A 14,165-nucleotide genomic window follows, 5' to 3' on the forward strand; every position below is an offset into this window, starting at 1 on the left:
TTACAACTGTTTTATTCTCAATTCATTGGAAATTGAGGCACAGAGGGGCTTTGTATAACTACCTTCAGAAGCTTCAGTTATCCATTTTTTGCCTTGGTGTTTTAGACTGCAAACAGGCTTCTTTCTTCCAAGATAGGTCAGTGCTGATTTACAGCTTTATCTTGGGTATAGAAAATGGAGTGAGTGAAGAATGACCTGGTCAGAAAACCTGTTATATGTGCTCATAGACTTGACTAGGGTCTACGGTTCGTAATAAGTAAATTTAAATCTTATTTTTTGCCTTTTTAAAAATTTATTTTTTTAACATCTTTATTAGAGTATAATTGCTCTACGATGGGATGTTTGTTTCTACTTTATAACAAAGTGAATCAGCCATACATATACATATATCCCCATATCTCCTCCCTCCTCCGTCTCACTCCCACCCTCCCTATCCCACCCCTCTAGGTGGTCACAAAGCACCGAGCTGATCTCCCTGTGCTATGCGGCTGCTTCCCACTAGCTATCTGTTTTACATTTGGTAGTGTATATATGTCCATGCCACTCTCTCACTTCTTCCCAGCTCACCCTTCCCTCTCCCCGTGTCCTCAAGTCCATTCTCTACATCTGCGTCTTTATTCCTGTCCTGCCTCTAGGTTCTTCATAACCTTTTTTTTTTAGATTCCATATATATATGTTAACATACAGTATTTGTTTTTCTCGTTCTGACTTACTTTGTGTGACAGACTCTAGGTCCATCCACCTCACTACAAATAACTCAATTTCATTTCTTTTTATGGCTGAGTAATATTCCATTATATGTATATGTGCCACATCTTCTTTATCCATTCATCTGTCCATGGACACTTAGGTTGCTTCCATGTCCTGGCTATTGTAAATAGAGCTGTAATGAACATTGTGGTACATGACTCTTTTTGAATTATGGTTTTCTCAGGGTATATGCCCAGTAGTGGGATTGCTGGGTTGTATAGTAGTTCTATCTTTAGTTTTTTAAGGAACCTCCATACTGTTCTCCATAATGACTGTATCAATTTACATTCCCACCAACAGTGTAAGAGGGTTCCCTTTTCTCCACACCCTCTCCAGCATTTATTGTTTGTAGATTTTTTGATGGCCATTCTGACCAGTGTGAGGTGATACCTCATTGTAATTTTGATTTGCATTTCTCTAATGATTAGAGATGTTGAGCATCCTTTCATGTGTTTGTTGGCAATCTGTATATCTTCTTTGGAGAAATATCTATTTAGGTCTTCTGCCCATTTTTGGATTGGGTTGTTTGTTTGTTGATATTGAGCTGCATGAGCTGCTTGTAAATATTGGAGATTAATCTTTTGTCAGTTCCTTCGTTTGCAAATATTTTCTCCCGTTCTGAGGGTTGCCTTTTCATCTTTTTTATGGTTTCCTTTGCTGTGCAAAAGCTTTTAAGTTTCATTAGGTCCCATTTGTTTATTTCTGTTTTTATTTCCATTTCTCTAGGAGATGGGTCAAAAAGGATCTTGCTGTGATTTATGTCATAGAGTGTTCTGCCTGTGTTTTCCTCTAAGTTTGATAGTGTCTGGCCTTACATTTAGGTCTTTAATCCATTTTGAGTTTATTTTTGTGTATGGTGTTAGGGAGTGTTCTAATTTCATTCTTTTACATGTAGCTCTCCAGTTTTCCCAGCACCACTTACTGAAGAGGCTGTCTTTTCTCCACTGTATATTCTTGCCTCCTTTATCAAAAATAAGGTGACCATACGTGCATGGGTTTGTCTCTGGGTTTTCTATCCTGTTCCATTGCTCTATATTTCTGTTTTTGTGCCAGTACCATACTGTCTTGCTTACTGTAACTGTGTAGTATAGTCTGAAGTCGGGGAGCCTGATTCCTCCAGCTCCATTTTTCTTTCTCAAGATTGCTTTGGCTGTTTGGGGTCTTTTGTGTTTCCATACAAATTGTGAAATTTTTTGTTCTAATTCTGTGAAAAATGCCATTGGTAGTTTGATAGGGATTGCATTGAATCTGTAGATTGCTTTGGGTAGTATAGTCATTTTCACAGTGTTGATTCTTCCAATCCAAGAACATGGTGTATCTCTCCATCTGTTTGTATCATCTTTAAATCTTATTTTTTAAAAGACAGTTTTTAATTTGTTGACTCTTCTTCAAACAGGAACTTCCAAAGGGTCAATGAAAAGCATCCCACATTATCTTCAAATAAATGAAATACTGTTAATCAGCGATCAAGAATTTCTCCCATGCCATATAATGGATGAGCATTGGAAGTTCTATGTGGAATGTGAGGAGCTAACATTCTAAAGCCTTGTTTTCTTAATAATTTATTAGGTATTTTTTCATATTATTAACCAATGTTCATATTTTGTTGTGTGTGGGCTGGTGGGCCTGTTTAATACACACTTTATGAGTTACTACTTAAGATGTGTTTACTGTTTTAAGAAAAAATATAACTCTTCCACTATTGTATTAAGATTAATCATTTTTTGCAATTAAAATAAAGAGGTTTTTGACATAAACAATATTGACTCTCTGGCTTTCTTTTTACTAAAATAAACTTCAAACAAATCTTTAAATCAACACCTCTGCCTTTGCATAAATAACAGTTGTTCCTTATGGGAAGTAAGAATACAAATAGGAGTGACTATTGGTCCTGAAAAGTCCCTGGTAAGGTAAATCTACTTAAAAAAAAGAACTTAAAGTCCTACTACCTTCCCCCATTTATTTTAGAATTTATGTTGAAATGAAAATGTAAAATTATGAAAGAGGTTTGTCTTAAGTTTCACAAAATTTAGTGTAGATAGAATTGTAGCTGTGCTAAGTCTGAGAACAAAAAATGAATAAATGAATCAAGTGTTGATTCGGGGGCTGATTATTTTAAATAGGATATATTTCATCTTTAAAGTTTGCTACACTGTCATGAAGATTTTTTTAAAAAAGCGCTATATTCAAGAGCTTTATAAGTTTTTATAAGCTTTCTTTATACGGGTCTTTCTTAATCCTTTGATAGCCATCTTATTCTTATCTGTCATTACCCCAGGCTCCCAAATATGCTTTTTAACTCTGTGGCCTAATTCTGTCACTTCTCTCTCATTTGAGTAGACAGGTCAAAATTGCAATAAAAATTACCCTAGCAAGTGCTAGAACTTCGGGGGGGGGGGGATGGGGAGGAGCGATATGGTGTTGCTTTTTGATATTTTCTTATTTTAAATGTACAGAATCTTAAATATCTTTAGAATACACAAGAAACTTGTCAACAGTTGCTTGTGGAGAGAAGAATTATGGGACTGGGGAACTAAGGGGAAAGGAAGACTTTTAACTACATGCACCCTTTGGCAACTTTGAAATTGGTACTCTGTGTTTATTCTTTGTATTCAGATAAAAATTTTAAATATCTGAAAAGATAGCACCTGAAAATGTTTGCCTATTCATAAAAGTGTAAAGACAGATCATTTTATTTTTCTTCCTTTGAGGGTCCATTGAAAATGTTCAGGATAAAGTGAACCCTACATGTTGTAATGTTTGAGAACTGACAAGAATTTTATTGTTCCATTATCATTTTCTTAGACTACCCTATTTTTCTAATTTTTGAATAATATACCTGAGGTGGTCTATTTGGCTTTCATTACTTAAGGAGATATTTAAAACATGGGCCATTTGGGCATATATGTACTAACGTGGGAAATATATACAATATATATAAATATACAATATACTTATATATATATAAGTAACTGAAAAATGCAAATTGTTAGACAGTATTTAGTACAAATCCTGGTTGTGTTAAATAAAAATTATATGCCTCTGTGGTAGGGAAGTTTGGGGGAGAACGGATACATGTATATGTACGGCTGAGTCCCTTTGCTGTGCACCTGAAACTGTCACAACATTGTCAATCGGCTATACTCCAATATAAAATAAAAAGTTTAAAGAAAATTATATGCCTTTGAGTGCATGTATAATATATATATTTATATAGCTATATATATAAATAAATATACATATTTTTATATTATGCATGGTATATCTACTTTATAAGCTATGAAATGTGTATTTGTATGTATAAATATGTGTGTGGTGTGGGAGATGTCAAGTAAAAGGTCTGGAATGCTACAAATAAAATTGCGGTGCCCGTCCCTAAGGGACTGGGGAAGTTGGAAGGATATATTACAGTTTACTTTCAACTTAAAAAAAAAGCCACCCACACATTTCTTTTGTAATTTAAAAATATTTTTTAAAAAATAACTTAAAAGCAGGTATTTTGTTTAGTGATTACAATTTACAAAAGTCATACATTCTAAGTTTATATAGTATAAGAAATCTTGCAATTCTTAGTTTTCATTTTAGTGATCAAATTCTTAAATTTAGTTTTCCAAGCCCATTTAACATTAAGTAAACCAACTGGCAACTGACTTAACACCTAGTGGAGGCATGTTGAGTATTGCCCAAACTAAACAAAAGGGTCTACTTCAAGCAGGGTTGGGGTCCGGAGAGCTACCTTACCTCAAATCTTCCCTGTGAGATGATTGGGTGATTTGGGGTATTGGCTAGATGTTTTGCCTATTCTGTGTTCTAAATGAAACAAGCTTCTGGACCCTAAGCCATACGAGGGACTTCCAAGAATATCTAATAATGCAATCTTCTCTGATATTTGTATCCTTTCTATAAAACTAAGTTCCTGAATATCTCCAGAATACTCCATACCCAACAAGGAATCCTATTCCCTTTCAGACAGGTACTCCTAAATATTAGAAAGCTGGAACCCCCATGTCCCAGGACTCACAAAACTTCCTTTTTTTTTTTTTTTTGCGGTACGTGGGCCTCTCACTGCTGTGGCCTCTCCTGTTGCGGAGCACAGGCTCCGGACGCGCAGGCTTAGCGGCCATGGCTCACGGGCCCAGCCGCTCCGCGGCATGTGGGATCTTCCCGGACCGGGGCACAAACCCGTGTCCCCTGCATCGGCAGGCGGACTCTCAACCACTGCGCCACCAGGGAAGCCCCACAACACTTCCTTTTAAGACTTGAATTTACAGCATAAGCCTCCCCTGGCCTGATTGCTGGGAATGTCCAAGCATACATCTTGTCCTTTCGTCCTCCATTTCTCTTTCAGTCAGTCACTTCGAATTCCCCTCCTGAGCTCAGTCCTTTATCAGGACTAGACTATGTGCAGCCCTATCCCGTTTCTCTCACCCCAGTTCTTTGCCTTATAAAAACCTGCAGCACGCTCCGGCAAATTATTCTTCCTAAGGGTCTGTTTTACTTCCCTGCTGCTACTGCAAGAGTAAAATCTAGGCCCAACGTTTGAGGCCCCTAGCTCTCTGGTCCTGATGTAACCTTCCAGCTTCATCTCCAGCCATCTCTAACCTTTTACTCACTCTTAAGCTCCTTCTTCGTCCCTTTTACAGACTGAAATTGTGCCCTTTCCAAATTCATATGTTGCGGTCCTAACCCTCAGTACCTCAGAACGTGACTGTATTTAGAGATAGGACCTTTAAAGAGACTATTAAATTAAAATAAGGCAATTAAAGTAGGTCCTAATGCAGTCTGACTGGTGTCCTTACATGAAAAACTTTGGACATACAAAGGGATACCGGGGGTGCATGTGAACAGACAAAAGACCATAAGGAACACAGCAAAAACGCAGCCATCTGCAAACAAAGGAGAGAGGACCCAGAATGAAATGAGCCCTGCTGACGCTTTGATCTTGGACTTCTAGCTGCTAGAACTTTGAGAAATAATTTTCTGTTGTTTAAGCCACCCAGTTTGTAGTATTTCGTTATGGCAGCCCTGGCAAACTAATACAATCCCTAACTCTACCCAACATTTTGTTTATACTACCGGGAATGTTCCCATCTGTCCATCTATGTCCATCTTTGAGCCCTCTCCTCATATATGACCTCCTGTGCTGCTTTCTCAGGCCAAGCACTTAATATTTACTGCTTGGTATTAGTTTTCTTTCAATGGCTCATCTCCCTCAAGTAGCTGGAAAACTTGTCGAGGTCAGGTTTAGGGTTTTGCACTTTGTGTTTCTAATAAAATATCTCAGACATACTAGATACTCAAGAAGTATCAATCAGGGTGTTTTCAAGTATGATAACAGAAAACCATACTCATAATGGAAAATGTATTATTTCATATATTAAGTCCAGAGGTAGGAATTTGGGGGTTGGTTAGTTCTTTAATTCAACAATATCATGATTGTTTCCATCTTTCTTCCAGCTCCCTTCACAGTGCCGAGATGGCTCTGCTGTTATAGGCAGGTGTACATGCAGAAACAGCATTATTAGAAGAAGGAAGGAAAATTTTCTTCCAGTGCACATCTTTTGGGAAGAAACCTTCCCTGAACACCACCACCCCAGGAAATTGTATGTCATTAGACAAAATTGTGCCATCTGCTTGTTCCAAAGCAGTCACTAGCCAGGGAAGTGGTTTGACTGGCTGCGAGAAGTAAGTACATGCCCATGTGCGGGAAAGTAGTCAGATGTACAAACTCCACACTGCCAGTTAGAAAAAAACCCTGGGGCTTCCCTGGCAGCGCAGTGGTTAAGAATCCGCCTGCCAATGCAGAGGACACAGGTTCGAGCCCTGGTCCAGGAAGATCCCACATGCCTCGGAGCAACTAAGCCCGTGCACCACAACTACTGAGCCTGCGCCCCAGAGCCCACGAGCCACAGCTACTGAGCCGGCGTGCCGCAACTACTGAAGCCCACGCACCTAGAGCCTGTGCTCCACAACAAGAGAAGCCACTGCAGTGAGAAGCCCGTGCACCACAACGAAGGGTAGTCCCTGCTCACCACTAGAGAAAGCCCATGTGCAGCAACGAAGACCCAACACAGCCAAAAATAAATAAATAAATTTATTAAAAAAAAAAAAAAAACCTGTGTAAGGCAGGGGCAGGGGTGGGGTAAGAGCTAATATTTATTGAGCACTTAACATATACCAGTCATTGTTATAAGCACTTCCGATGTGTTAACTCATTTAATATTCACCACACCCTATGAGGTAGGAATCCGCATTTTATAGATGAGGAAACTGAGGTATAGGATGAAGTAACTTGGCCCAAAGTCACACAGCTACCAAGTGGTAGAGCTGGGATTCGAACCTGGTAATCTGGCTTCACAACTCATGCTGTTAGGTATCATATATTTCCTCTGTCTCAACCAAAATTATCTGCCTGAAAATATGTTATGATTAAAACTGTGAACATCACTCTGAGTGACAGTGACCCTACTTCTGCCACCTACACATTCTGAGGTGTCAGTGTTTGCTCACTTTGGTGGATGACAGGCAGGACAGACGGAGATACTCATTGGTAGAAAATGGAATACAGAAGTCTTACTGGAAGAGTTTCAATATGAATACATTAGTATCTGCTCTTGGGCTCTCTCCTTTTCAATCTAGGGAGTTTCAGGCATAAAGAATGTGTAAAGTTTATTCATCTGAGATATTGCCCAAACTCAATTTTCACAGAAAACTACCTTGTTAATTGAATGCATGTGCCCATAGGACTTGTATTTTAAGTCCCTTTGGATTCCCAAGACTGTGAGGGCTGATAGCACGTAACCTCCACGTGTATTTCTTTGGACTCCCTCGTCTTCTATTTCTTCTCATCTCATGTGGTAAGTTTCTGCTTAAACTTTTTTTTTTTTAATGCAATCACAGAAATGTATTTAGAATTATGGACTTTTCTTTGTAGTTATATTTTTTTAAACATCTTTATTGGAGTATAATTGCTTTACAATGGTGTGTTAGTTTCTGCTGTATAACAAAGTGAATCAGCTATATGTATACATATATCCCCATATCCCCTCCCTCTCGTGTCTCCCTCCCACCCTCCCTATCCCACCCCCTCTAGGTGGTCACAAAGCACCGAGCTGATCTCCCTGTGCTATACAGCTGCTTCCCACTAGCTATCTATTTTACTTTTGGTAGTGTATATATGTCCACACCACTCTCACTTTGTCCCAACTTACCCTTCCCCCTTCCCATGTCCTCAAGTCCATTCTCTACGTCTGCATCTTTATTCCTGTCCTGCCCCTACGTTCATCAGAGCCCCCCCTTTTTTTTTTTTTAGATTCTCTATATATGTGTTATCTGCTTAAACTTAATCATAATGTTCTCATGTCCCCAGTTCTCTTACCACCTAAATAAGAGGAGCAGAATTTGAGGCCGTGTCAAATCAAGTCGCCTCCATTTAAAGTCCCGAGTAAAAGCTACATAGTTAACTTCTAGATTCCTTGGACATATTTGTAAGTTCATATTCTTTCATTTAGGCTACTCTGCTAGGGACTTTAAAGTAGGAACAGTAGATGCAAACATTTGAAGCTGTAATGTAAAGAGTGGTACTTCTAAAGGTAAAAGCAGTTAACATTTCTGTTTTTCGCTGTTCACAAGACACCTTGAAGTTCAATGGCATTGTGGCTGAGATATGACGTTGGCTCATGTCCTTCAAAGCTGGAGGCAAGGAAGTGGTAAGGCAAGTCACCTAGTTGGTGGTGAGCCTCGCCAATCCCCCAGCATATTCATCTCAGCACAGCTTTTTTGTTCTCTGTTCATTACTGCCTACTCATTAACTGTCGTGAAATGATTAAACGAAACAAAAACTATGTTTCTATATCTCTTGGGTAAAAATGGCCCCAAAAGCAATGCTGGTGATGGAAATGAAGAGGTTTAACAAAATATTGGTTCTCAATGTCTTGTAATAACCTATAATTGAAAAGAATCTGAAAAAGAATATAGGGCTTCCCTGGTGGCGCAGTGGTTGAGAGTCCACCTGCCGATGCAGGGGACACGGGTTCGTGCCCCGGTCTGGGAGGATCCCACATGCCGCGGAGCGGCTGGGCCCGTGAGCCATGGCCGCTAAGCCTGCGCGTCCAGAGCCTGTGCTCCGCAACGGGAGAGGCCACAACAGTGAGAGGCCCGCGTACCTCAAAAAAAAAAAAAAAAATATATATATATATATATACACACACATATATATATACGTATATATAATTCCTTGAAACTAATACACCATTATAAATCAACTATACTTCAGTTTTTTTAAAAAGGAAAGAAAATAAATGTTGGTTCTCAGCCAAATGAAAAACCAGGGTGAAAAAAGGAGTAAACAGTGAAATTTGGAAGAGCTTAGCTCTGTGCCACGAATGATTATGTGTAGTAATGTAAACCAGAGAGCCCTAAGTCTCTGTAGCCATGCATCTCCTTTTCCTTTAGAAGCCAAGTAGAATGACTTGAGTCCCTCAGTCAATGTACAGGGCAAAGTCCACCACCTCCCTGACTTTAGGTACCCCTGTTGTTCTACATTTTCCCAAGAATGGGCTCTCCCATTGTAGCTGCTTTCCTTTCTTTCTTTTTTTTTAGATTTTTTTTGATGTGGACCATTTTTAAAGTCTTTATTGAATTTGTTACAATATTGCTTCTATTTTATGTTTTCGTCTTTTGGCCCCGGAGGCATGTGGGATCTTAGCTCCCCAACCAGGGATCAAACCCGCACCCCGTGCATTGGAAGGGGAAGTCCCAACCACTGGACCGCCAGGGAAGTCCCTGTAGCTGCTTTTCTCTGAAATTCCATCAGCAAGCCGGTCAGCTTGGTACCTGGGCATTGCTCACAGCCACTAGTGCTGTCCTCACCCCCAAATCTCTCTACCGCATGCTAATCTCACCCCCCTGGTCCTTCCCCCAAAGCCCCACCCACCCCCGCTCTTGTGGGGCAGGCTTCACTGAAGGCTTGGTGGTAAAGGGAAAGGAGTGATAGCACAGCACAGCAAACAACCTAAGGTTGACTGGGCATGACCCCTACCACAGGGAATTTCTCCTCAAGGATGTTCTCTTTAGACCCTTCTCTGGCTGAAGCAGTATAGGACGGTGGGTATGAGCGCAGACTCACCTGACATCCTGGCTCCACCACTCACTGGTTATGGAACCTTGTGACCCTCCCTAGGTCACACTCCATGTCTGAAATGGAGCTACCAAGGTGCCTTCCTCCTGAGATGTTCCTGAGAATTAAATGAGATAATCTGTGCAAAGCGGGCATCCCAGTGGCTGGCACATAGTAGCTTTTGTTTCTGTGAGGAGTAAGTTACCAGGCTCCCCCCTTTCTCTGTAAACCTCTGATTAACAACGCTGCTGCATCACACACACACACACACACACACACACACACACACACACACACACCCCACCCCTATATCCATAACAGCAGAATCTTTGAGAATGTCTGGGCATCAGTAATGACTTAAGCTCCCCAAGTGATTATAATACGCAGCCAGGCTGAGACCTACATCTATAGACTCTTTCTACATCTTCCCCTTGGCTTTCTTTCCTGAGCCACCTATCACCTTTCTCCAGGCCCATGAGAGAAACTCAGTGTTCTCCTATGCTTTCCTCATTGTATTAGAAGCATAGCATTTGGGCTCTGTGACTCAATTCTGCCCATCTAGGCTCTGCTCAGGGCACCTTGGCTTTCTCACCATAAAAATATTCTTGTAGGTGTTTTCCACTCCAGCCATGAAGTATAAGAGATTACATTCAGTTGTTGCTTTAAATGACATTTTTTTAAAAACAAGAGCAAAAAGCTACTATAGTTCACCACAAATCGAGTTACACATGTCCCTTCCAGACTAGGAGATCAAGGGTTGCAGCTGAGCGATCCAAGAAGCTGGACACCACTGGAGCACAACCTAGCAATATACTTGGAGTACTGATAAAATCTTTCCACAGACCTTAGGGGGTTTTCAGCCTTGGCTGATCATGAAAATCACCTGAGGAACTTTAAAACTGGCCCAAATCCAGGACCCACTGGCAGAGATTCTAATTTCATTGATCTGGAATCTGTGCATCTAAGCATCAGTACTTTTTAAATCTCCCCCAGATGATTCCAATGAGCAGCCACTGACCTCGGGCACCTGCTCTTATCACTTCAGTTTTCTCTTTCACCCACCATCAATCACTGCATTAACCTTGTGTTTCCAATGCTGCCCCATTAAAAGAGTCAACCTGGGATGCTCCTTTAAAATACAGATTCCTGGGCCCTACCCCAGGCTTACTGAATCAAAACCTTCAGGGAATTTTTCTGACAGCTGCTTAGGTGATTCTTATAAGGCAAATGTGGGAAACACTACATTAATCCAAGTTATCTTAGCCCATTTTCAGTTGATTAATATGTATTTTATTCATTTATTTAACAAATATTTAATGAGCACCTAATGTGTGTTCAACATGGTTTTAGGTGCTAGGAATACAGCAAAGAACATGACAGATTCCATGTCCTCGTGGTTATTATGTCTTGAGTATGTCTAGAGTAAACAAGCAAACATTGAATTTAATAATTAAATTCAAAAACATTTAATTTCAGATAGTGATAAATGTCATAAAGCCGTATCAGGATAAAGGGCTAGAAGGGGGTATGGAGGTGGGGCAAGCCATTGTTTTTAAAAGGGGAGCCAGGAGGGCCTGGTTTTGAAAAGTTGCATCTGAACAGACAACTGAGTGATGAGAAACTGCTTACAAATCTCATTTGTAGTCTCACTTATACCATGTTTACTCTATATGTCTCATGTCTCCTAAATTAAATGGGATTTTCTTCAAGGTCAGGGACTGTCTTATATTTTTGTATTCTTCCATAGCAACCAGTGCGGCATTTTGCACAAGCAAGAATTCAGTGAATCACACTAGTCGCAAAAGAATTTCATCCTTAAATATACCTTTAAAGACTCAGCCAGAAGAGAATTTGGCAAGTTACCTGCTTGCTAAGTAAAGGAAAATCCAGGGAAACATATTAAGCATCAGACATTCAGCCCAAGGCTAGACTTCCTGCTTGCTTCCAGTTGGTAGCCATAGTTACAAATTCTGATTAGAAAGGCTCCAAAACACGCCGAGATCTGGTCATCTGTGTATGACTCCGCGCTGGTGAGCCCAGACCCAGAGCTTCGATTATCAGTTTCTGCTGCCTTACCACCTTGTGATGTAATTTGTCTTTTGTACTCAACTTCCCCTCAACTTCTTACCAATGTCTCTGCATGCCTTCAAGTTCCATTCAGCCCCTATTGCCTTAAGATAAACAGCTGAGTTCTGCAGAAGGCCACTGGATCATATAATGTTTCTGAAGGCCAAAGAAGACTTTTTACTACATTAAAAATTCCTCAGAAGGTTTCGTGAAACCAATTCAGATGGCTTGGGAGGGTTTTTCACAATTCCAATTTGGGATTTATATGGCTTTTAGGAGCCTTTCTATTTCTTGCAGGATTACTCTGTTCTTCAAATGCTTTCCTTGGGCCAAGAACAACACAATCAGTACTGGAAGGTTGACCCAGGAGGCAACATCATTTCGTGGGGAAATTCCTGAACGAGGAATAGCGAGACCAGTGTGTTTCCTACCAGTTCTACAACTGATTTGCTGATTGACCTGGACAAGTTACTTGACCTTTGAGCCCCAGGATCCTTGGTTATATGATAACACTCAGGATTGTCATTTTGAAGACCAAATAAAATTAATGAACGAGAGGCCACTTCACAACATGCTATTTGCTGCAACATTACAGCATACTATTATTATAGCCAAAGTAACTCACCATGTTCTTCTACTCCATATGGTAGTTATTTGCATCCTTTCAGCCTCTCATTTCTACAGCAAAACTTCAGAAGTAAGATTCTGCCAGGCACACCTTCCCCCTTGGAGCGGTGCTTTTGAGAAGCCCTCCTTACTTATCTTTGCTTTTCCTACTTTTCCTTCAAGGATCTCCTTGGAACTCACCACCACCCGCCCCGCCACTCTGAGTGAAATCTTTTAGTGGTGTCCTCAGTGACTGTGTCCCCTTGGCTGAATTCCTCTGGCATGGCTGCCATTTGGCCCCAGTCAGTTGACTCTAAGCATCCCCTATCTTGTTGGTGATTTATGTTCCGAGTGCAGGGACCACCTCTGTAACTACAGTGTCTTTCTTTGAGGGCAAGGTCTGTGATTTATGCTTCTTTGCATCCTTAGCTCAAGCAATGCATTTTCACTGATGATGACTTTTGGGGATTGTACTGGGTTGACTAGTGTCTCCTCAAAGTTCATGTCTTTGCGTATGTATTGTAATCAAGTTAAGATGAGGTCATACTGGACTTAAGTGACCCTAAATCCAATGTCTGGTGTCCATAAAGAAGAGAGAAATTTGGACACAGAGGAGACACAGGAAAAGAAGCTCATGTAATGACAGGGCAGAGATTGGAGTGATGCAGCTAAAAGCCAAGGAATGCCAAGGATTGCCAGCAACCACCAGAAGCTAGGAAGAGGCAGAGAAGGATTCTTTCCTAGATCCTTCAGAGGGATCACAGCCTTGCCAATGCCTTGATTTCAGGCTTTTAGCCTCCAAATTGTGAAAGAATAAATTTCTGCTGTTTTAAGTCACCCAGTTTGTGGTAATTTGTTAGGCAGCCCTGGGAAACTAATACCCTGGGGATGCTAAGTACACTGTAGAGTGTAGCAGAGGCCTTAGGGGGCCACCGTCCAGCCTAGAGGAATCCTTTCTGAAGACCTAGGATGCTGATCAGAGCAAGGTTTTAAGGGAAGAGAGTAACTAACTGAAGAAGACAGGGAATGAGCTGAATATGGTCTGAGTAGAAAAAAAAAATTTACAAACTTTACGGTAAAGGTATTTTTTTAAGGTCCCATCATAGAAACAATTTGCTTTATGACAAAAAGGTTGATCTGGGAGTTGGAAACAGGGGAGCAAGTAAGTGAATGGACAACTACTTTATGATATGATATATTCGAACTTTTCAATTGACCAACTTGGGAGGAATTGTGTGTGTATGGATTTCATAGCACCTCTTGCCTAGGTAACTGGAATCTATGGTGTGAGCCAGGCTGATGATGGCTGGTGGATTATTTGGATTCCAGCCCTGGAAGCCTCCATTTCCTCAGCTTTTAATGGCATGAACACTGAGATAGACCACCCGGGTCTGAGTTCTGGCTCTGTCCCTTACAGGTTCGTTATTACACCTCACTTACCTCTCTCTGGTCCTCCGTAAAATCAGAATAGAAATGGCCTCTCCCTCATAAAGTTGTGGGGATTGAAAGATGAATCTGCATAAACTGCTTAGAACAGTGCTCACAGTGGATAATAGAAGCCTTAGTTGTTTTTATCATCATCATCATGAGGGAGACCAGAAGGGTGAATAATGTGACCTTTAAT

The 14,165-nt window shown here is 40.6% G+C and overlaps 1 protein-coding gene across 1 annotated transcript in view; it reads left to right on the plus strand.

The window, feature by feature from the left end:
* The window catches only part of ANKRD31 (ankyrin repeat domain 31), a gene marked incomplete at its 3' end in the record, with an annotated part of 129,924 nt that extends 127,632 nt beyond the window's left edge, over positions 1 to 2,292 (plus strand). The window contains exon 26 of the mRNA XM_082836379.1: positions 2,117 to 2,292. Within this exon, the coding sequence (XP_082692505.1) occupies positions 2,117 to 2,292 (176 nt within the window). The remainder of the gene's footprint in view (positions 1 to 2,116) is intronic.
* Positions 2,293 to 14,165: the final 11,873 nt, after the last annotated feature.

This window comes from Leucopleurus acutus (assembly GCF_964270905.1).
Source record: "Leucopleurus acutus genome assembly, chromosome: 3".
Lineage (NCBI taxonomy): Eukaryota > Metazoa > Chordata > Mammalia > Artiodactyla > Delphinidae > Leucopleurus > Leucopleurus acutus.